General features: G+C 41.3%; 1 protein-coding gene across 1 annotated transcript; it reads right to left on the reverse strand.

Annotated features, from left to right (window-relative positions):
• Positions 1 to 998: 998 nt before the first annotated feature.
• On the reverse strand, positions 999 to 6965 carry masp2 (MBL associated serine protease 2). The gene is made up of 6 exons (XM_056275178.1): positions 6946 to 6965; positions 6643 to 6817; positions 6373 to 6550; positions 3172 to 3303; positions 1778 to 1974; positions 999 to 1558 (listed from the first exon to the last, which is right to left on the reverse strand). The coding sequence occupies exons 1-6, from the start codon at positions 6951 to 6953 to the stop codon at positions 1385 to 1387; spliced, it is 864 nt and encodes a 287-aa protein (XP_056131153.1). The 5' UTR covers positions 6954 to 6965; the 3' UTR covers positions 999 to 1384.
• Between the last annotated feature and the right edge of the window lie 18708 nt (positions 6966 to 25673).

Here is a 25673-nt window from a genome sequence, read left to right on the forward strand (position 1 = left end):
TCCTCTCTAGTGTCAGCATATCCTCACAAAATGAAACCGCTTTTATGCAATCAGTACATCATTGGTGGGAACTAATGGAGTCATCAGCCCAGGTTTTTTTTAGTCCAAGTTCCTTTTTTTCCAGTCTGTTTTCTTTCTTCTTGGAAAAACGGCCCTATAACTTGATATAAGGAGCGTGGTCGACAGATGAGCCCAGCAGTTGTTCGACAACAGACAAGCGCACATCTTTATTTGCACTCATATTACACAGGTAAACTGAACTGCCTCAGCTGCCCTGTAAACATTTCATGCAACAAACTGACACTGATGTATACGGTCAGATGAGTGACGTAGAGAGGTAAGTCAGAGGGTAACATGGTGAACGAAAGCCACATAATCTGTTCAGTGGGAAATGCTAAATTAATGTCATGCTGTGCTAAGTTATTGTCATGTCAATGTTATGCTATGGGTCAGCACATAACTCCTCAAGAAGTTGTAGTGCCATTCAAACTACAAAGACTACTTGAGGCAAAACATAGTTCTTCTTTTTGTCTTTAAGGCTGCAAAAAATGTTTGGTCGGAGTTCACAGGAAAAAAAAAACATTTTATTTCAAACAAATCACAAATAAATGACAAGGAGTCGAGTATCAGATCCTTTCGTGCAGCCACGTATACAGCGGGTTCTTCATGATACCACTCGAAGGTCGGCGATAGAGACGATATTAGTGAGTGGAATCCAAACGTGTCAAAAGAGAGACTGTTTCATGGGATTGAAGAACCCGATAATGACTGTTTTGATAGAGAAGTAGCAGGGGAGTGCAGAGAACGAGCTGCATAATGTATGAAGGTTAAACGACAGCAATTCGCTTCTCCTTAGGCAGGATACACACAAGCAGTTGGTTTGACTTTCAGAATACTTTACAGAATTTAATATTTTTTTTTCAGGCCGATTAGAAGGCTTCAAGTGTCTCTTTGTCTGGATTAGTCAGACAGAATTATTGTTTGCACTTGGTTATTTTTGAGATTACGTTTCAATCACTGGAGTTGCATGTCTGATCACCATTAAGCCAAAGCTTTACTTTTTATGGTCATGACATGTTGATTTGACTCAAATGCTAATTTAAAGACTTACCTAAATTAATTTAGGAAAATAACAAACTTGAATTCCATTTCCTTACAGTGTCTTTGCAGTGCCAGTGCTAAAACCCTAACAAGCAATCAGTGGGATAACAACTTTCATATGTAATAGAGATGCTATCAGTCATACTCTGAAATGTCTATTAATTCAGTACAAAATTATTTTGCTTTTTTGAAAAATGGTCACTTTGCGCAGTATCGCTTTAAAATTTTTAACTTAGATATCAAGTCGCTTGAGGTAAAATACGTACACAAGTCTACAGTAGGTCTAGTCTCTTTGAGTTATTTCAAACCTGGTGCTAGTATACTTGATCTTCCATCCCTTGTTTTGCCCGGTGGGATCAGACCTAAACGTGATGTGCACTTGATAACTACCGGTGTCAATTCGGCCCGGTGGTGATGATCCGCAGAAGGGCCCGTACTCTTGCCCCGCCGTTGAAATCTTATGGAGAGAGAACATGAAATACGTAATTGAATGTTGACTCATTTTATGTTGGACTGATCTATATGCAGCCAAGCTGAAAGCACATGGCCATATATTCCTTAAGGTGGACAACTCGCATTGATAGCCTGCCTCCGTGAGCATGAGGAGGAATACATTGCTAATTCATCAGCCTCCCTGTCTTGGGTGGGTTGGCGGTGCTGGAGTCACATGGCTTACCTTCAGGGTATCGTATGGACAGGGGAAATTTGGGTGTTGCTCTACATCAAAGGGTTCCACGAAGTCTATTATCACTCGATAGCCCTCCGGCAGACGGATAGTGTAGTCACACCGACTCATGGGTGGGTAAGGACGTGGGTAGCCCCGACTGGTCAGCTCCCCGGACGGTGCAGTCATAACCTGGCTAGGGCATAGCACTGGAGGAAAGACTCTCGCATTCACATTCAAAGTCCATATAGTCCTTCCATGTCTATCAAAATGATAACTATCGAGTGGCATAAACTTAAACTCTTAACAACCATTGACGTATGGATGTTGGAAGTACATAGACTGGAGGCTGAAATTAAACTTTTTTCCAATATCTTTATGTAAATTCATTTTCTGGCATCACAAATGATGGGATTCATCTGTGTTGGTTATCACACTAGCAAGTACACAGATGTTACAGACAACAATAAATGAATGTTTCAAAGAGGCTGAGTTGCTGTAATTCATATAATTAGGGAAATCTGAAGGCAGATAATCGTTTTTGCCTATTTGCTGCATGATCTGTTTGGTCTGTCTTTTTCCTATGGCAAAGAATACTAATTTAAGGCACATCCATGTTAGTAATTGTGATTAATTACCTAGCGTCAGTGCACAATTAGTACTGCAAACAGGTATCAATTTTCAATGTCTTTTTTTTAGGTTGCTGTTCCCTTAGGAATCAACAGTAATTAACCTTGCCTTACACTGGCTGGCAGAGATCAACTATTTTATGCATCAGTATGCCATTTAAGGCTGAAATTAGTTAATTTGCCCCAGCCGCCCTGGAACAAAATTTAATCTCAAACACTCTTATAACTGTGCAACCTGTCTGAAGTTTTTTTTTCATTATGGAAGTATATCTTATTTACAAGATTTCAAAAACTAAGCTGGATACTCTCTCAATAAATCAGTGCTGTGCAATAAGAGCATCGTGCGCTTTATTGTTTACTCCTCTAAACCCCAACCAGATGGTAAAGAATCTGCAGAATTCTGAAAGATTAATTTTCCTAATGTCACAACAAGGAGTTTTACACCACAGTATCGCTGAGTAGTTGACAAACAAAGTAGAGTAGAAACATCCTAATTAGATGCATGATGTAGATGAGTGAATCAAACGCAGATCAGTTTATTTTCATGGTAATACCTTTGCTTACTTAAAGAACAACTGCTACACTGCCCATGCTGTGGTATTAGAGAGCTGAGCTCCATTACATGTTGCTTGAGCAGTGACCGTGTAATTACAAAAATCTATTTGCAATCAAATGCTTTGTATCAAGCCCTTAATGCTGCACCTCTCTAAGGTTTTCACACGCTCTGACCGACCTCAGATAAATATACGTCTTTAGGTTGGTTTGCGTAGTCCTTACCAGTGCAGGATCTTTTGTTGTCATGGAGATGGTATCCCTGCCTGCAAGTGCAGTAATATCCACCAATGTAATTGTGACAGAAATGATCACACACAGTCTCTCCATCTACTGTGGTCATACACTCATCCACATCTGTGAGAGGGAGAGAAAGGGAATGAAGTGACCATGTACTAAATGATGCTATGTAAGATTAAACTGTTCATGTTTGTTGGTATTCAATTGTTACATTTTTATTTCTTTTTCCATTTTCTATTCAATTCAAGCTTGCATTTTTTATACATACATACATACATACATACATACATACATACATACATACATACATACATACATACATACATACATACATACATACATACATACATACATACATACATACATACATACATAAATGCATGCATACACAGATGAGCCAAAACATTACGACCACTCACCAGTGAACTGAATTACGATCATCTCCAAATAAGGGCACATGTCAAGGTCTGGGTAGATTAGATGGTAAGTGAACAATTAACAATCTCGTAGTCAGTGTGTTGGATGCAGGAGAAATGGGCAGGAGTAACGACCTGAGCGACTTTGAAAAGGGTCAAATTGTTATGGCCAAATGGCTGGGTCAGAGCATTTCTGGAACAGCAAGGCGGGCATCCAAGGGCATGGAAATCTATCCCGTCTGGTCCGAACCAACAGAAGGTAAACTGTGGCACAAGTCACAGAAATTTTAATGATGGTTACAAGAGGAATGTGTCACAACACACAGTGCATCGCGCCCTGCTGCGTATGGAGCTGAATAGCCACAGACCGGCCAGAGTCCCCATAATGACCCATATCTACCATCGAAAGCCCCTACAATGGGCATGTGAGTATCAGAACTGGATCTTGGAGCAGTAGAAGAGGGTTGCCTGCTCCAATAAGCCCCATTTTCTTTTTAGATCACATGGATGGCCGTTTATGTGTGTGCCGTTTACCTGGGGAAGAGATGGCATCAGGATGCACTGTGGGAAGACAGCAAGTCGGTGGAGGCAGTGTGATGCTCTGGGCAATGTTCTGCTGGGAAACCATGGGTCCGGCCATTCATGTGAACATCAATTTGACATGTGCCACCTACCTAAACATCATTGCAGACTAGGTACACCACATGGCAATGGTATTCTGTTAATGGCAGTGATCTCTTTAAGCAGGATAATGCGCCCTGCCACACTGCACACATTGTTCAGAAATGGTTTGAAGAACATGATGAAGTGTTCAAGGTGTTGCCCTGGCCTCCAAATTCTCCAGATCTCAATCCAGTTGAGCATTTCATCTGTGGGATGTGCTGGATCGTCTAATCCACGGCAGCTCCACCTTGCTGCTAATGTCTTAGTGCCAGATACCCCAAGACATCTTCAGGGGTCTTGTAGAGTCCATGCCTCAATGGGTCGGTGCTGTTTTGGCAGCACATGGAGGAACAATAGCATATTAGGCAGGTGGTCATAATGTTTTGGCTCATCAGTGTTCAAATGTATACACGCACACATTAAATGCAGGCATAGACTACAAACAAAACGGCGTGCTTTGCCATTCCACTATGATGTCAACTAAAATGCTGGAAGAAAAAAATGCATTTATGAATTAATGGCTGGTTATTTTTGATTGCTTCACCTTGAGAGTAACAAGGATAAGAATTATCAAGATTTTTTTTACTTTTTAGATTACTATTAACAAGTGGTTCCCATTTTGTGCCATGTAACTCTGTCTGCTGTCATAATTTAAAAGTTATATTTTCCATTAAATAGATTTCTTTCATTCTATCAATCCACTCATTTTTAGGGGAAGTGTCTTCCATTAACCAGTGTGAAGTGGTTCGTTTCTTTGCAGCAGACATATATGTGTTCACTTCAAATGTTGTACTTTTAAAGGTAAAAGCAGAATTGTCTTTGTATGTATTGTTTATAAGATGCTTTTAGTTTTAGTGTTTTTAGACGTAAAGCACCTTATGAACCTGGCTTCTGACTCACTCACAAACTGATATTAGTGTCTCATGGTTAGCTGTACCATCTATTTAGATGGGGGATGGGGGTTGCAGAAAAGGTTTGTTAGTGAGGACATGCTATTCAAAGACATTAAATACTGTGGGGGGTTTTAACATCATAATCCTCACTGGTAAGGACACTGGCAAAAATAAAATAAAATTCTGCATCCCTACCTAACGTGTCCGTCCCTCTTATGCTATCACTTAGTACTGTCCGAGTGGTTTCATGCTGACTAGGATTTCACAGAAACCCCATCAAAACAGAGATGCAAGTAAGACGAACTCCACCTTCAATGTACTAAAACATATCCCCCCCCTTTTTTTTTCTTTCCAATTTTACCTGGCCAATTACCCAACTCGTCCAAGCCATCCCGATCACTGCTCCACCCCCTCTGCCGATCTGGGGAGGGCTGCAGACCACCACATGTCTCCTCAGATACATGTGGAGTTGCCAGCCGCTTCTTTTCACCTGACAGTGAGGAGTTTCACCAGGGGGACGTAGCGCATAGGAGGATCACGCTATTCCCCCCAGTTCCCCTTCCCCCCTTGAACAGGCACCCCGACCGACCAGAGGAGGTGCTAGTACAGCGACCAGGACACATACCCACATCCGGCTTCCCACCCGCAGACACGGCCAATTGTGTCTGCAGGGATACCCGACCAAACCAGAGGTAACACGGGGATTCGAACTGGCGATCCCCATGTTGGTAGGCAATGGAATAGACTGCCACGCCACCCGGACGTCAACATATCAATCTTTTGAGAAAAGTTTTGAAGTGTTCCTGATGTGTCAGCTTGCTTTACTGAGTTGTTGATGGCTGAAAACACGATTTAGAAGCATCTGTTTTACAATGTCAACGTTAAGCGTTCAGTCAGAACATGATGTAAATAACATGTAACGTTAACTATTCAACTGAAAGTATGCAGTCAACACTAGGCCTACTTCCAGTTACAAAGTCAAGACAATGATCCCGTGCCACCCTTTTCACAGCCAAAATCACACAACATTTGTGTACTTCACATCTGTGATTACTATATGTGTCCTCATTTGAAAAATACAGATATTAAATTTGTGCATTAATTGATTGTTTTCTGGGATTTCAGATCTATTTAGCTATTAAATTCTGCTCAGTGGAACGAACATCACCAAGGTGAATCTGCCTTCTGGCAATATTGACACTGTCTCACCTCACCTTCAGAAGTGTAAAATGCTTGAAATCCGGTGAATCGGCCCTCATTAGAGTAGTCACTTCTAAAGACCACTGACATGAGGTGGCCTGCTGACAGGATGACAGTGTTCCTGGGGGCACTGGCGTGGTCCTTCTCCCCTTCACCACAGAACCGCAAGGTTTCATTGCCCTGTGCCAACACCTGGTTGGACAAGGTCAAAGGCCTTTTGGGAGGCAACTAGCTGGAGCAGTGCAGATAGATGGTACTTGCAGTTCAGTTCTTGATTGGTTTACCTGAATGTAGTCATATTCACACTTTTGTGACGGTTCCAGGCTGAAGTGTGTGAAGTAGAGTTTGACCCTGTGGCCATCAGCGACAGTGATGTTCCACGCTACAAACTGGTCGTCAGGATATGGCTGGGGGAAGTTCGGCGAGGTGAAGTTGCCATACAACCCTGTCATTTCCACACTCCGTGAGACATGGAAGAAGGAAAACAGAGCAAATACACCACACACACTGGTGACAATGAGATTCGGATTGCAAACAGTTTCAAGGATTATTAAGTGTGAATAAATAGCTATGAACAGAGCACATACCTGTTCATCTTGGTCTCGAAATGGTCCGCAAATTCTCTTTGGTGTGTTTTAGGATGTTTGTTTGAGCCTTGCACCCACAGTGATCTTAGGGTTAATGAACCCAGCGTCCTCTGACTGGCAAACATTTGAGTAAACAAAGGGAGACAGACGCATGATCAATTTATTCACTATTTATTCATTCCCCCCTCTCTTGGCCACAGAAACATATCAACCTTAAGCAAGTCTGTGTGACATTGAAGGAATATTTTTGCTAAACTTTGTTTTCTTGTTACAAAAAACAAAACAAAAAAACCCAACCCTTGCCAGTTTTTATAAGAGGGAAACTGAAAGTTTAGATGCTTGAGATGTTTTCCCTCCTGAATTCAATCAAAGTCCAGATAACCATCCTAATGTAGTTGAAAAAAACAAAAAACAAAAACAGAGAACGGATTACTGAGACCAAGTTCTAACCGTTTGTTTTTTGTCACATTACTGTCAATTTGAGTGAAGTGTCATCAATCGCGTTGAAAAATTACTACCATAAATAGGAAACACCTAAAACCTGTATCACACATCAGAGCCCTGTGAGAGTTTCTGTCGATTTAGGCAGTGATGCTGATCAAACCGGACTAATGCAGCTAATTATTTCTGACCCTGCTCTCATAATGGCTGAGCAGTTGAGCAACGTGGCATTTAATTGGAAAAAAAAACCAAAAACATATGCAATATTTAACATTTACCTAACCACAATTGTTTGCTTGCACCTCATTATCAGGTATGATAAGTGATAACAGCGGATATTTTTCCAGTGGATTACATTTTTTTTCCTTAAAAGCCTGTTTGTACCTTGCCATCTGCTTGCCGACTTTATTGCAAAGGCTTTTGTCATAAGAGGGCCGCTGTTTGTTGATGTTTTGTTGGTTCGATGGAATAAAAGTGTTAGCTATTCAGATGGGATGGATCCTTTTAACCAGCAACAACTGCATGATAAGTAAGCTTATAATAACCACTGCCATTTTGCTAACACTAAGGCACTAATTGCCAGTGTTTGAAGGGAATTACAATAATTATCTACATAAACGTCAGTGCTAAATATCCCTCTGTGAACAATCTGTCCATTCGGTGCTCCTCTCAGATAGTGCCATAAGCGCTTTCCCCTGGCCCGAGTGCGGACTGATGATGATGATGGATAACATTTCTATAGATGCTTTATCTTAAAAAAAACAAAAAAAAAACAAAACGCTTCTATGCACACTATGCATTGTCTCTATGCACTGTCTGTTGACACCTACAGTGCTGCTTGACAGTTTGTGAACCCTCCAGACATGGTCACTGTTTTTGTAAAAAACATTAAAATAAGCTTATTACACATACATCCAAATCCCAATTTGTAAAGCACACCTTTCAAATAATGGACACACACAAAAAGAGATATATTTTCATTATTTAATTCAACAAAGGTGGTTTATTTCACAAAAACTGAAAATTTAACATGTGCAAAAGTATGTGAACCCTTGTATTAGTAGCTTGTGGCTCCTCCTTTTGAGGCCATTACTTCAACCAAACGTCTTCTGTAACCATAACCAGTCTCTCGCATCTGCTTATTGGGATTTTTGCCCAATCCTCCTTGCAGAATTCCGCCAGTTGAGAGAGGTTGGAGGGACATCTGATATGTACCAACTTCTTCAGGTCTCGCCACAACATTTCAATTGGATTAAGGTCCGGACTTTGACTGGGCCTATCCAGCGTACGAATCCTCTTTCTCTGAAGCCATGCCTTTGTAGTTTTGCTGGATTGCTTTGGGTCATTGTCTTGTTGCATAATCCATTTTCGTCCCAGCTTCAACTCCCTGACTGATAGCAGGAGATTGTGGTCAAGAATTTGTTGATATGCCAGAGAATTCATGGTTCCTTGGATAATATGGAGTCGTCGAGGTCCAGAAGCAGAAAAGCAGCCCCAGACCTTCACATTTCCACCACCATGCTTCACTGTTGGGAGGAGGTTCTTTTCTTCATATGCAGTGTTGGCTTTTCTCCAAACATGTTGGTTTTGATTTTGACCAAATAATTCTATTTTGGACTCGTCTGTTCAGAGAATGGACTTCCAGAAGGTCTCTGGTTTGTCCAAGTGCTCTCTGGCAAAGTTGAAACGGGCAGCTTTGTTCTTTTTTGAGAGCAGAGGCTTCCTTCTAGCAAACCTCCCATGAATGTCATGGCTATTCAATTTCCGTCTGATTGTAGACGCATCCACATTTGTCCCAGATGCTATCAGAGAGGTCTGCAACTTTCTAGAGATGAAGTGTGGGTTGGCCTTTACCTGATTTATTATTTTTCTGGTGCTTCTGGGTGATAGTTTTGATGGGCGTCCACTTCTAGGCAGAGTTGCTGTCATGTTGAAGGCCCAACATTTGTAAATTATTTGTCTTACAGTGGATGGATGGAGCTGGAATCTTTTGGAGATGGTCTTATATCCTTCCCCAGACTGATGGGCTGTCACTACCCTCTTCTTCATGTCCTCGGATATCTCCTTTGCTCTCGGCATTGTTGATTTGTATGGGACCACAGTGGTTTGGTTGGTTTCCTCTGTCTTTTAATTAGTGCAGGCCAAACCCTTTCCCAAGGAGGTCTCATTTCATTGGTCTGCTTAAATGATTATTTAAGCACCCAAATGTGTTTCACCTCAGTCTGTTACCTGCTTGACTTAACCAATGCAGCTGGGGGTTCACTTACTTTTGCACATACACTAATTCCATGTTTCATGTAGTTTTTGGGCTACTTAAACAAGTCCCACTAAACAAGTACATGCAATTGATAAACATATATCTGACATTTCATACATAAAAACTGGTGATGATAAAATAAGAAAATCCTGGTAAAACAACAGAAAAATCTAAACTGCTCAAGGGGTTCACATACTTTCAAGCAGCACTGTATGTCCTGTCGGACTTGAACCTAGTTTTTTTTTTTTGGTACTTACGTTGTTGTCTCCTGACTAGATCCTTGCTTGTGTTACTCTCAGATGTACATCGCTTTGGAGATAAGTGTCTGCTAAATGAAACTGTAATTATAATTTTTTAAAAAATCTTGATACCCAAAGTGCTTCACACTGAAGGGGGGAAACTCATCTCATCTCAACCACCATCAATGTGTAGCACCCACCTGGGTGATGCACGGCAGCCATTTTGCACCAGAACACTCACTACACATCAGCTTGAGGTGGAGAGGGAGAACTCATTGAGCCAATTACACATGGGGATGATTAGGTGGCCAGATGGGCAGAGCCAGGTTAAGGATTTTGCCAGGACACCAAGGAACCCTGTACTCTTTGCAATAAGTGCCATGGGATCTTTAATGACCACAGTGAGTCAGAACCTCGGTTTTAATGTCTCATCCAAAGGATGGCATCTCCTACAGCACAGTGTCCCCTTCACTGCACTGGGGCATTGGGTTTTTTTTTTTTTTTCGGACCAGAGGGACTACTGCTCCCTACTGGCCCATGAACACCATTTCCAGTAGCAACTCAGTTTTCCCAGGAGGTCTTCAATCCAAGTACTAGCCAAGCCCATACCTGCTTAGCTTCTGTCATTCAGCAGAGCCAGGGTACATGTTCGTATGACTACTGGCAAATGGTGGGATGTTGGCTGAGCCGCTGCACAGTCGTGATTGATGACAGATGTTGTCTTCTCCTGCCTGCTGTCCTTCGATGCCAGAACATGTTGCACCCATAACAGAAAGCACAGAAGATAGTACTCTCCAAAATGGTCCAAACCAGAAAAACTGTCCCTAAAAAAACTTCATCTTCAAAAACTTCATAATTCATATGAGAAATACATCTAAACGCATTTACACATCTCCACTGAATGGAATACCAGTGGCCAAATTTGCTCAGCTGGGCTCCAGCAGTCACAAATCATTAAAATTTCCACATGAAAACTGTCGTGTATGAAAACACTAATAATGTTCTAAGCTGTTTAAGCAGATAACTGGAAAGTGCACATGGCAGACTTATGACAGTAACGTAGTATATTTATTATTACACTGTAACAACCTAGCTATCCAGAGTAGAGTGGAGTACAAAGAGAACGCCCTGGTGGCAATTCTGCCTTATATACTATTCAGGAACAACCAATAGATGACCTCCACCTTATCTAGTACCAATCACATTGATCTATGTATATTCAAAACTAATAAAACCACACTGGTTAATATTCTGTGTTGGGAACACCACAAAAACAACATTCAGCTTTTTTGCAGCCAAGCAGGGAAGTGTCCTTGGCATCAAAGGGAATATAGGTGATTTGCTTCAGTATACAGTTTAATGTAGTTTACTTTACCTCACACACTAGAGTAACACTCAGTATCTCTCTTTGTCAACAAGATATTTTAGCTTCGAAATAAATATGCACCAAACAGATGGATTTTCTTTTATATACATTCGCCAGAATGACTTCCCTCCCTCTGCAAAGATGAGTTATGGGGTTACATACGTATATGAAATTACAAGTTGCTGGCCTACCTATAACTCCAGACAATAACATAAACCTTTCCATTTCCAAAATGTTTACTATAAATGCAGTATGAAATATAAAGCATCTCATCTGTAGAGTATACATTGCCTATGGAAAAGATACCACACATTTTCATACAGATAAATACTCAAGTAAATCCGAAGAGCCTATTACAGTTGTATATAAAAGGAGCCTTTTGGAAATTCCGTTCCCCAAAATACCACTCTATTTTAAGTTTGGATTTTCAAACACAACAAGTAAATAATTATTAAATAGCCTGAATGAATTTGAAATCTTATGCTTGTTAGTTAAAAAGAAGTCAGCTTAGTTAAAAAGAAGTCAGCTGGTGGCAGGGCCTTTTCCTATCAGGCCCCGTTCTTGTGGAATAACCTGCCTGCTGCCATCAGACAATAAGAGTCTGTTGAGTCCTTTAAATCCAAACTTAAAAGCCATTTTTTTTGCCTTGGCTTACAATTAGTTGCCTTCAAGTTGAGTGCTTCACAACCTGTACTGCATGGCGGGTCGGTTTCTGTCTCAAGGAATTTACCAGCCACTTTTTTTTTGTTTTTACGTGGCGATGCTGGTCACGTAGCTTGGGTCCTGGGCTGTTCCGGTTGCGTCTGGACACTGCTTGGCATCCTCCTCATCATATTCTTGGTAAATTTTATAATCTCATTGTAATTCTGTTATCCTCTTTTCAATGTTGTATTGTGTAAATTGTGTAAACACAACATCCATTGCACGTTGTCCATCTTGGGAGAGAGATCCCTCTTTTGTTGCGCTCCCTGAGGTTTCTTCCTACTTTTTCTCCCTGTCAAAGGGTTTTTTTTTTTTTAGGGAGTTGTTCCTTATCCGATGCGAGGGTCTCCAGACAGGATGTTGTGCTGCTGTAAAGCCCCTTGAGGTAAATTTGTAATTTGTGATATTGGGCTATAAAAACCAAATTGACTTGACTTGACTCTCTCTGAAATGACCCATGATTGACTAAAGTCTTCTGTCCCGAGCTAGATTTTCTAAAGCCTGAATACAGAGCCAAGCGGAGGTGCAGAAGTCTAGTTTTCTCTCAGACCACTTGAATTACAATATGCTGACAGGTTATTAATATAATTTTTGCCCATTGACGCAAAAACAAAAAACCCTGCCTACCCCAGCTTTAATTTAGGTATTCAGTGAGATGAGATGTCAACAAAAATAAGACCATTGTTACCCCTGCCAGGTGGTAGGTAGCCTAGAGGGGATATTACGTGTGTGTTTGTGTGTGTATCTGTCCGCTGCTGTTATCACATACTATCAGGGTCTATCAGCCTGCTTTTTTTTTTGCAATTATGACTGTATGATCAGGACCCTCTCATGGTTGTGGTGATTTAAAACCTTTCTAAACCATTTGTTCTTGCTACCACCGCTCCCTCTTGTTCACTCTCTAGTTTGCTCGACTAACGCTGCTCTGTCGCGGCTCGAGCTGAATTAACTGTGCGCATGCGCGACTCATACCGATCAGGCAGCGACAGTTTCAAAACATTATGCATATGGGTATGAGTCTCGCAAGTAAACGAGCAGTCGATCGTATTTCGCAAGTCAGCAAATCATTCACTGCTGATCTTAGCACAGGAGAAGTGGAGGAACACTAGATGAACCAAAAATAATATCCTCCGTCTTTATTTTCATAATACAATAAAGCTGGGTAAAGCGTTTATGCTCGCGCATGCGCGACTCACATCTACAGATCGGGCAGCGACATGATCAAAAGTACGGAAGTTATAAAGGGACAACTTCCTCTGGGTGTCGCATATTCTAACTCACCCATATACTCACTCACTTACAAACTCACGTTGAATCTCACATTTAGCCAAAGCATCTATGTAGATGGGGTCGCACCCCCTCCAAAAATATTTGTGAGTGGGTGCATCTATGCTGTTATAAGCCATTTAAGATTTTGCTTTTTTTTTTTAAAACATAATCTTTCTTAGCCTCTTACCCATATTCTATCACCTGGTATTGCCGATGTTGTTGCAGTCGAGGTAAGCTTTTAGAGAAATGCCATCAACAGAGACGCAAGTAAGAGATGCTCTGTCACCTGTCCTGGCAAAATTCCCAACCTGGCTCTCTCCATCTGGCCACTTAATCCTCCCTCCGTGTAATTTGTTCAATGATTTCTCCCGCTCCACTTCAAGCTGACATGTGGTGAGCGTTCTGGTACAAAATGGCTGCCGTGCATCACCCAGGTGGGTGCTACACATTGGTGGTGGTTGAGGTGAGTTTCCCCCTTCGCTGTGAAGCGCTTTGGGTGTGAAGATAAAGCGCTATATATACATGTAATCCATTATTATTATTTATTATTCACGTTGCTGCCCAATCGCGCGTGCACGAGCGTAAACGGTATCCCCAGCTTTATTATATTATGGAAATGAAGACAGGGTTAGGGTTAGACCAAAATGGTCGCATAGCAAACCTTTTCATTTTGGAAAGTGCAAGTTCATATTAGACTTGGTCGCTTTCGTGCGAGAGTCCACCTCGGAGGTGCTGCAACCACATACCTTTTATTAGGTGCTTTTTCTCTCTTTTTTTGGCTTGAGTGCTGCATACTAACCCCCCCCCCCCCCCCCCCATATTCCATATTTCCCATTCAATTGACTTCGGCGCTGCGCAAAAGTCTTATAATGGCAGGAAATGTCCGTGTGTGCGTGTTTCTGACCGCTGCTAAGGTGATGCACACAATATGTGGTCACATTTTGTATGTGTTTTCTTAAATTCCGTTCATGGAAGAAGAAGAATAATTTGGTTAATATTGATTCACTGTCCCTCCCAGCCAGCAGGGGGCCCTGACTTTGGAACGTACGCACCATTGGAGTGATTGGTTGTTGCTCTGCGTTTGCTAGGGTTCGTCATTCTGTCGAGAGCAACGTCTGAAAAGCAGCATACGTTTCTCTGTCAGTGTCTTTCTCCCGTATTACAGGCAATATAATCTGCCCGAATGACCGCAACTCGGGGCCTGCAACGCTAATCTCCCATACTCCTGGGCCTGTCAACCTAATAATTTTTGTGCACCGTTATGACTGTATGATCAACGACCTCTCATGGTTGCGGTGATTCAAAACCTTTGAAAAGCCTGTTTTATACCACAGCTGAGTGCTAACTCCTCAACTGTTTTGTCGCCAAGTCCAATCACCTGGGAAGGGGACATACGTCTGACAGGAATCTGCACTCTACCGAGTGCACTCTTCTAGTTTCTAGTTTCGTTTATGTAATAATCATTATCCGAAGTAGACACAAGTTACGAAGTAAACAAGAACTAGAAAACTGTAACTGCAAATTGATTCTAACCCCAAATTGCCTTGTCACTGAAACGCGGAGCTGTCATGTTTAACTCCTAACATCATTAAGTCATTAACTGTGAAACAGCTTCCTCTTGTGTTGAAATAGACAGTCCCTCAGTGTAACTTTTTGTTTTATGAACTTTTCATAAAATGTTCACAGTATCCATTTTGGCACAAGCCATATTTATTGATTTCCCCCAAGTTGAATGCAATTTAACCTCTTCATGTGTCAGAGAGCTTCCTGGCAGCCTCTGACACAGCCCATATTTCCATTGCATTCATTAATAGCTCTGTATTTTGTCTGTCACTTGATTTGTCCTATTTGTCCATACACGTGTGTGCTGATTATACGTCTCTAAAAAGGGCGCCAGCAAAAAGTAACTTCCACTGACTTTGCCACTCACCAATTGATGATGTTGATTGTTGAGGAGAGAAGAGATGAGGAGATTTGGACTATGGCTGTCTTCACCTATCCTGATCAATCATAGATTAATCTAATGAGTGAGTAAAGAAAGAAATTGACGTTTTTTTTTCTTTTTAGTAAAAAGGACACAAAAAGGGAATGTGATACACAGAAAAACAAAGCACAAAGGCAAATAAGACAAAGACTAAGGCACATGTCAGACTACCAGAAGACTTCTGCCATACAGTCAAAAAACTACAAAACTACAAAAACGCAAATGAAACCATTATTTGCAATCAATTTCTTTGTCCAAGACCTCTTGATATGTAGCCTCCCCTTGATGAGTCTTCTTTAATTATATTATTCCCATGGCTTGTCCATAGTGAGTTCAAGACCTTCCATATTAAATCTCCTTCCCAATAGTAACTCTGCCCTGAGTGCAGTCCCTTTCCTATATTTCCTGTTGTCTTCGCCTTTCTCTCAGTCCATAGCACATTAAGGCCTTTTAAATTAAGGTAGGGCAGAATGTGGTTCAATTTCATGGTGATCGGCACTATGGACCAAAGTGAAATAACAAGAACTTTCTTGCAGAAGACAGTATTGTGGCTGGGTAGATTAAGTGAAACAAACTTTTAGTGAGCATTAATAGAAATGAAATGTAAGCGGTGCTTCGGTTGCATTGCGGACTATCACACCTGAGGTTCTTAGAATAAATCTGGATCTCTCTAAAATCCAGAACCCTGGCCTTAACCATTCCCTTTATTTTGGCCACACCCCACCTGTGATGCTGTTCTTAAACCCCTGGAAGTTTTCCCACCGACTTCAGGAATGCTTGCTTCTGATTGGTTAAAGTCCAGGAACGCCTGCCTCCGATTAGTTGTTAGGATGGGGTTAGGGTTAGCCAATCAGCTTTCATCACTTCGAAGTTTGATCTAAAGTTGTTTTTTTTTAGTTTGATCTAAAGTTGTTTGGAAAAACACTACGCTCCTCCTGGGTCAGGGATATAGGCTCTAACTGCAGTGTCGCAGTACTACACGACACACCCACTTCACTACACGCCCCCCCCCATGTTGTTACCCTAACGGCATGTTACACAATACACACCTGACCCCTAACCATCTCACGCCCCATGCCTAAACCAAACCAAGTGGGTGTGTCATGTAGTAAAGTGGGTGTGTTGTGTAATACTGTGTCACTGCAGTTAGATCTACTTGTGGTAGAGAGCCAGTAGGAGTAATGGGTTCCACCATTGTAAACAATGACTCCTGCAGGTTGGTGGGGGGCACCTGTACAGCTGCAGGGGGATATGAGGAGGAAATAACATGAGCCTCCACACGAGTTACAGTCCCCCAGGGAAGCTTTCAGTTGGCAAATGAAAAGAAGAGGCCGGCTGGCTCCACATGCATCAGAGGACGCACGTGGAAGACTGTCCTCTCCATCCACCATAGGAGTCGTGCACTGGTAGGACCCAGGAGAAAGGGGAATTGGTCATGTCAAATTGGGGAGATGAAAGGGGAGAAAGTCAAGAAAAAAAAGAAAAGAAAAAAGAAACGAGATGTTGGCCATATGTTCATTGTTTACTTTGTTTTATTCTCCAGTTGCTCTTCACCAATCAAATATGACAAATCCTAAAGCCGAATTAAATCACATTTCTCCTTTAAAAAGCTCTTTCACTTGAGCAGCATAAATTTGACAAAAAATCAGAATATTTTCCTTGGGCTGGAGGCAAATGTTTTATCCCACTCACACACCAAAATTAGAAAGAAAATTGCAGTGATTACAAAAGACCGATTTTGACATTTTGGCTCTGATCCAAAATGAAAATGTTGCACTTGCATATCCAGAGTTCTGGATATGCATAGCTTTCCTTGTACATCTCCTGTCTTATTAGATGAGTTCATGCAAGACAACAAACTGCATCGTAGCCCCAAAGCATCAACTTCCATAGTAAATGGTACAGAACATGACTGAATCTGGAGGCTAATGTTGCACATGTGCGTCATGAACTAAGTACCATATCACCATTTTCCATACAATACTCAAAAGTTACAGGTTTGTGCAGATACCATGGATAATTAAAAACCGAGAGACATGAGCAGTCACCATATGACACACACAGTCAGAGGTGCATGCAATCAAGCAATCTCGAAACGTGAATCAACACGAAAGTGCAGCTGCTTTTGATTTCAGCATGATCAAATCTGCGTCCCTCTACATGTGCAGAGCAGAGCTCTCCATGTGCGGTTCTTCCTGCTCGCTGTACCGTGTAACAATGAAGTGCTTCCTCATAAGAAGTCATCCAGTCATTAAATTGAGAATAGGCTGTACTAGATCAATTGCAAATGAAAAGGACAATAACACCGTTCTTATCTGAGTAGTAAACCAAAAAAGCAAAGATGGGGATGCAGGAGGAGATATTCAGATCATTGTAAAATCAAACGCAAGGAGGCAAATTAGTTTGTTTTGGTTTTTTTTGCTTGTTTTAGTTCTCTTCATTAACTCTGTGGGGACCTCACCAAGGCACAAATTATTGGTAGCACAATATGCCACACATATTCCAGAATTACATGATATGATACTCTGTAGGGGAAATGAGTGTTTAAATATTTGAGTCTTTATATCTCTGAAAATCTTGGGCCACAACTAAGTAAGGCCCCTGGAAGGCTACAGTTGTGAGCAGTTGCAGACTGGGAATGAGAAATGGCCCTGGACCTTTTGACTCAGACTGACTCACCAACCCCCCCCCACACACACACACACACACACACACACACACACACCCAAACCACGCCACACTTTATGTAAACAAGATTACTGAACAATATTTGCAACAATAACTTTAGTAAAATAGATGTAAAATAGAACAAGGGGGTCATTTTGCTCTTAGGAGGAGGCTGGCTAGAAGGAGCACATTTGGGCACAATGGCACTGGCGACAACGTGGCAAGAATCTCTGGAACCATCTGACCAGTAAAAGAAATCATTTTAACCACCTCTACGTTTCTTCTCTTTTCGTTTGTCCATCTTGCTCCCACTATTTATCCAGATGTCGCCACTTAACAGAGACGGGAAAGGGGCAGGGCCCCAAGAAACGTTAGAACAGACCGGACCGAAAGGCTGGGAGAGAGAGGCTGACAGATTTAATACCCAACCGCAGTGGGCCAACAGCCCACTCACCTGGGCCAGTCAGACACACAACACTTGGTTATTTTTATTTAAGTGGGGGCTGGGGTTATTTATATTTTGCATTGCATCAACCCCCAATTGTCAAGCGGCCCACCGAGAAAATTGCCAGTGCTCCAGATGACCAGTCTGCCATGGGCTGTGAGTGGTGTTATTTTCACTATAATATTGTCCTCACCCCCTTCCTATCTTTCGTTTCCATTTGCAGCAACGTCGGTAGTCGCAACCACACACGTGCTGTAGTGTAAACTGTAATTATGGACTTGAATAAGTGGGGATGTGTCACTTGATGTGAATACCAAGGAATAATGTGAAGTTTATCAACTGTAATTTACTTGTGCGCTGTAGTTACAGATGTAAAATTCTGTGGAGGCTGGCACAGCCCAAGTTATGGGATGACTAACGAGTTCAAACTAAACACATGGGCATAAAAACTGAACGAGGCGTTGTGTAGTGTGAAAAACGGTAAAATTATGTTAAGGTGCTGCACATGGCAAAACAGGGTTTAGTCTCACATGTTACTTTGAAGTCAATAATGTTTAATTTTCAATAACCAAAACACCATTCGCTTAAAATGTACACTGGAATGCAAATGCTTGCCAGTAACAACATTCACATTTTTAATCCATAGCCGAGAGAAAAGGGGTCCTCTAATGACTTTGCCTCTGGGAATTACAGTGTGTGTCTTTGTTTTTCGCACCCGCAGAATGCCTTTACTGAAGCCCTGAGGCCAGATATTCACAAGGAAGGCAAAGAAACAGATTGAATGCTGCCAATATTCAGAGGATATTAATGTTTGTTTGTTCTGCAGCGGTCAGTAATGTCAGTTTAATGTTTTCCATTAACGATGCCATTGTTTCTGGTCACTGTGCGTGGGTGGAGAGGCTAAGGTAAATGGAAAACCCCAAATACGTACCCAGAAATATCTCCAAGGGTGCCATTGCTATAATCTCACTTCTTTTTTCAAAATTGAACAATTTCATAGTGTACATCGCTACAACACCAGGGAAAGCTACATGATGAGACTCAAAATGGGGTTTATAACAGGTCACAATAGTGCTTTGTACACCGATCAGCCAAAACATTAAAAACCGCAGGCAGGTTGGTGAATAACAGCGATTATGTCATTACAATGGCAGTGGTGACAGGCACGGGGTATGAGTGCTGAAAGTAAATGAGACGTCGATCCTATTTCGCAAATCAGCAAATCATTCACCGCTGATCTCAGCAGAGAACTGGAGGAACACCGGATGAACCAAAAATAATTCCGTTTTATTCACATTGCCGCCACATTTGTTTAACGGACATCATGAGGGGGATTAGACGCGGAAGTGCCGTAGACTCCAATAGTAAAACTCTGCTGTAAAAATACAATTTCAAGAGTGGGATTAATCACAGTCACAGCTGGAAATCCTCTCAGTAGCTACAATAAAACATTTCCCATGGCTGAGCTATGTTTTCTTCCCGGTTTTTTTTTTGTGCTTTAGAATGAATGAAAGTCATTCGCCTACATTCAAATTATATCATGGCACGATGGTTGAACACATCTGACGTCTTTTTAATCAGGGCTCCTTCTCCCTGTAGGGGAAAAAACGGGTGGTTTGTCACCAAGTCTGAGCACCAGAGAAGGGGAGATGTGCCTGGCTGAGATCTGCACTCTTCGAGTTGTTTTTGTGCCATGTGGTGTGCGTGTGCAATCTGGCTGCTGAGTGACATAAAGGAAGATGTGATGGTGATGCTGCAATAGCTGCTCTAGTGCACAGTGGTGTGTGTTGTGGCTATTGAAAATCAGCTGTCTTGTTGGTGTTGATCCAGTAGTGCATATAGTGCATGATAGTGTATTTTGCATGTGGCTGTGTTGGTTGTATCAGCACCCATATGAAGTGTGTGTGTGTGTGTGGCGTGGGGGGGGGCAGTTCATTACTAAAGGCCCTGACTGAAACTCCACGGTATGCTACTGGGTATATGGTCTAATATATTTTTAACCATAACAAATGTTGTCTTAAGAGAAAAGAACAAGAAACAGGATAATGAAACTGACTTGTTCCCTGGTTACAAGATTTGGTATTTTGTAGAAACCAATAAAGCAATGCTAGTTTTGCATCATGGTGGTTACTTGCACAGTTAGAAAATAATTCTAATCATTCAGATTGCTTGGCCGATACAAAGTTAACCATACCACAACAGCGAAAATGGTGCAAGATTCCATCTGACACGAAATCTAGAGGAATATCCAGCCACCCCAACACCACATTTCAGTCCTGATGCTAATGATCAAGAAATAGCTTCTGATGAATTGATGTTGAGCCTTTTTGCACTGAATTTCATTCCTGACCTCACACACCCATTACTCTTTCAATTTGGCCCTGTATGCATCTTTTTCACAGATAACAAATGCCGCCATTTCCTCGCTGTTTCAGTCAGGCCACGGCTTTAGTAATTCAGTGGACTGCCATACGGCAGTAAAGCAGTCAGTGACGTTGGGGCTAGAAAGCAATGATGAGAAATGGCAAACAGGTGCTGCGCCCAAGACTGTGTCCTTTTCCTCATTATGGTGCTGCACTCGCCGCTGTCTTCATTCCTTCATTATAATGCAAACGCTTCTCTGTGACAAAACAAAGAATTACCATGTTAGAGCAAGAAATGTACTTTTTTATTTACAAATAAGACACTATTGATTCAGGCAAAATGCCTTACAAAACACACAAAATGAGATGTATGTGATTATTTATTTGAAAGAAAATATTACTAATCCATGGAAAGAATTTGTTTGGCATTCACAAATACCACAAGTTAAAAAATGCTTCCTTTTTCTTTTATGTCTTTAATGGTAATCCGCTCTTAACAAATGTTACATTGAAACTTTTTGCTAGGCTTGTGAACAGGCGAGACTGATTATTTCACATTTTGAACAAACTGCAATGACTAATCAGTAGCATATCCATATCAATGATACGAAATTATATAATAATGCTGACAGACCATGACTCAAGAATGGTAATAGGGAGATTAATTGGGTTTTCATCTTGTGTAATTGATTAAACACTGCAACTGTGGTAGGCTCAACAGAAATTATGGCCTCACCAAATGTTGCATATGGATTTCCAATATGAATAAGGGCACAGCTCTCTACTAAGCAAGAGTTGGGACTTCACATAGCATGATTAAATGAAAATCATTACTGCCAACCATAGTGCTATCCTTGGCATTTAAGATCTCAGTGGTTCAGATCTCTAATTTTGTCTCTGTGCAACAACCAGACCGTTTGACACAAGGTGGTTCTATGATGTTAAGAGCGACCACCATTGGGTTTGTTGCCATCTCACAAGTGCCCAATTGACCTCGAAGAAGTCCAAAACATGACTGCATTCTGCGTGATGGGATGAAATAAAACAAGATTCTCAATTGCTGCCCTAGCAAAAAATCTATTATAGGTATAAAGACTGAGCCAAATGGGGTAATTTCTTCCAGCTCATCACTGGAGTGACACCCTTGTGACTGGAGACTTGCATTCTGCACATAATACAGTACTTTGCAATGTTAAAACAAGCTGGTTAATATCATTTTATGGCAGTTTTATCCCTCCCCTTCAATCCATTCTTTCTAATGATACTATCAACTTGAGAGGGTCTCAGTTATAAGTTGCCACACGGTGTAACTGCCCGAGTAATGAACTGCCGTGATAGCATCAGCTGCTTTATATTGATAGGTACTGCTCAAACCTACCAAACTTCAGGATTTATACAGCTAAAAGTTTATATTATGGACTGCATTTATATAGCGCTTTTCTAGCTGCAACAGCCACTCAAAGCACTTTACAATTAATTAATGCCTCACACTCACCCACATACACCATCAATTAAATACCACTGTACCATTATTAATTAAATACCATTAAAATACCATTAATCGGTGCTCACACACTGATGCCAGTGTCAGCCATGCAAGGTAACAACCAGCTCATTGGGAGCAGTTAGGACTTAGATGTCTTGCTGAGGGACACCTTGACATTCTTGCCAAAAGAAGCTGATATATATAGATATCTTTATATCTATATTCTATATTAGTTATATACACACGTTGACTAACACAGGAAGCAGGTTGACCAAAGACCATGAGACCTACTAAACTACTATGTTTCTCACTTTTTTCTTGTTTGTCTTGTGTAACAATTCGTTATTTTGTACCTAATTTCCTTCAGTATTGCATATGTGCAACACAATAAAACTGCTGAATACAGTTTGACTTATCATAAAGAATTTGCCAAACCATGACCCTAAAAACGGGTTCATAAGCATTACAATTACATAGTGTAAAAATAACTTGATGGGGGTGTCTGGGTAGCGTAGCAGTCTATTTCATTAGGCAACAGTTCGAATCCCTGTGTAATCTCCTGCCTGGTCGGGCGTCCCTACAGACACAATTGGCCACGTCTGAGAGTGGGAAGCCGGATGTGGTTATGTGTCCTGGTCACTGCACTAGCGCCTCCTCTGGTCAGTCAGAGCGCCTGGTTGGGGGGGGGGGGTTGATGGCGACTCCACATGTATCGGAGGAGGCATGTGGTAGTCTGCAGCCCTCCCCAGTGGAAAAATTGCCCAAAAATTTGATTGGGGAGAAAAATGGGTGGAAAAAATTGCTTGATGGTATGTAACAATGCATTATGTAATAACGTGACAAAATGTGATAAATGTTTACTTCATTGTGTAATAACACCCACATTTTTGTAATAATCTGCCACATTTTGTACTACACAGCTTGAATGCAATATGTAATACATTTCCCTGCATTTTACTGGTGTTACGTGTGCTGGTTAGCAATGACAACACTAGCTAACCTAGAAGATAATATTGGTTTTAGAACGTTTCTGACAAGAAATTTTCATTTTCCCTAACTCTGTTGAACATCACATGAATGTATTCATAGGGATAGTTTACAATTTTCCACGTTTATTCACTCATTTATGAGCAAACTAAGTTGCTGACTTTTTTTGTAAGTATGCATTCTCTAGCATTTTAGAGAAAATTAGCAATAGTTACCATGCCTGTTAAAAGTATTATATATATTTAATTAAACCATGTGATAACGAGGGAAAATATTAATAATAATACAATCAACATTCATGATGCTGTCTGTTATACCCCTCCACTTTGTTTACATTGGCTGGTTAAATGACCAATTTAGCCACAAAACAGAAAACATTAAGTGAATAAAACACATTTCCACCATGGTAATATCTAAGTTACCACATAGTAGAACTTATTAAGCATGAGCGTCTTTATGCAGTATATATTTTATGGAATTTTGATATAGTATATTCAATTAAATGTACTACGTGTTTTTTCGACAGATCTGCAATTAACCATTCTTGTGACCTGCACCCTTTGGGTCGTATGTATGGGATACGGACAACAGTAATCAATGTGTGAGGATGTCTACAATGTCAGAGTTAAGAAACTAAAGGGAGAGCTCAATGTTCCTGTAGCTGAACATACAAGAACGCAACAAAATGCTCCAGTGAGGCTGTGGATGTGGAGGAATAGCGATCTCTATTCTCTAAGCCAGGATGGACAGACATTATTATATGTCGGGAAACCAGTCGCTTTGAAGGCTAGAGTTGATGGTATGGTAAAAAAAAGTCTTAATGATACCAAGGGATCAGGCGCAAGGAAGATGAATAAGCGACTAAATGAGCAAGGTTCAAATAATCCTGGACAACTCCAAACGCTACCAACTCCACAAGGCCAGATATGGAAATAAACTCACTCTAAGGCCGATTAGGGCCAAAGAGGTACAGGATCGGCATTAGACTGACCCCTTTGATATGCTTTCAGTTTGGAGGCAACAACACGTTCCAGTATTTTTGACAGAAAATGGAGATTATAGATGGGCTGGAAATTACTCATGATATTAGGGTTGAGCCCAGGTTTTTGAGGATAGGGTGAAAGCAGCCAGTTTAAGTGTATGGGGGACTTAACCAGCGCTGAAGGAGGAGTTAATGATTTCTGTGATGTGTGAGGAGATGGCTAAGAGACAGTCCTTAACAAGATCGGATGGGATAGGATCCAGAAAACAAGTAATTTCATTCCTTCTCACTCCTGCTGTAAGGTTGGGCAGCTCCATTTGGAACATGGGAGAACATTGACAGGGGTTGAGTGGTAAAAGGGGCAGACGGATGGGGAGGTGGTCAGTTTGCTGTGGATAGTGTCAATTTTAGATTGGAAAAATGAAAACAAAAGAGTTGCACTTGTTAACTGTGAAGGAATTGGAGGGATTGACACTAGGTTTAAGAAGTTTGTTTATTGTGGAAGAGAGCCTTGGTAGAGCCAGAGTGTAAGAGGTGTGAGTAGTAGGTGTGCTGGGCTGTGATGAGAACATCTTTGTATAGTTAAAGATAGTCTGTGTAGGCTTGGAGATGTACTGTTAAACCAGTTTTTTTTTGTGTACAGTCTTTCGAGCTGGCACCTATGGGATTTTATTGATGGAGTTCAGGAGTACTATACCAGGGAGCTGAGTGTGTGAATGAGACTATTTTGGTTTTGATGGGGCCAACTGATCAAGACAGAAGGAGAGTGAGTCATTTTAATATTTGATGAGATCGGAGAGATGATCAGACAGCAGGGGAGGGTAGAAAGACATTTTACTGGTAAGAGAGGCAGGAAGTGAAGAGGGGTAGACAGTTTTGAGATTTCTGATGGATATTTATAATTTGACTTTTGGGATGGATATAGGGATGTCAATGTCTGTGGTGATTGCCAGGTGGTCAGAGATATTGAGGTTGAGGCTGAACAGTTGATGTATTGTGGGACCAGTGCCGCAGAGCAAGTCCACGATGTGATCATGGCTTTGAGTGGGGAAGTTGATATGTTGTGTGAAGCATAGGTGGACATCCCAGGGGGACACGATCCTCCCATCCTGGGAAAAATATGATCCCCCCCCCCCAATATATCACTGTAACACAACTAAGTAATTTTAAAGAGATGTGAAGTATAAATGAAGTGAATTCATGTACAGTATGTTTGTTGTGGTGAGGTGTGGCTTAGCAGTATCACTATGTGCAGAGGTAAATCGGCTTGATGTTGTGGTGGATATGAAGTTGTGCGGAGCAGAAGGGGCCCACAGGTTTAGCCAAGCCCAGGGGCTTATGTCAAGATTAAATTGCCCCTGAATGTTTACATGTTTACACTGTATTCTTTCATATTGTATTGCCTAGGTCCGTCCCGCGAGAGCGAAATGTCTGGCCCACACCTACCCATTGGCACTAACACGCCTGTCATAACATGTGAAATAAAGTAATAATTATGATAATAATCATTACATTTATATAGTGCTTTTCTAGACACCCA

The sequence above is a fragment of the Lampris incognitus genome, chromosome 2 (genome assembly GCF_029633865.1).
Source record: "Lampris incognitus isolate fLamInc1 chromosome 2, fLamInc1.hap2, whole genome shotgun sequence".
Lineage (NCBI taxonomy): Eukaryota > Metazoa > Chordata > Actinopteri > Lampriformes > Lampridae > Lampris > Lampris incognitus.

Coding starts and splice junctions, on each gene's coding strand:
- masp2 (XM_056275178.1), bottom strand. Junction 6,551..6,642: donor GTGAATATGACTACATTCAG/GTAAACCAATCA, acceptor TTGTCCAACCAG/GTGTTGGCACAGGGCAATGA. Junction 3,304..6,372: donor AGCATTTTACACTTCTGAAG/GTGAGGTGAGAC, acceptor TCCCTCTCACAG/ATGTGGATGAGTGTATGACC.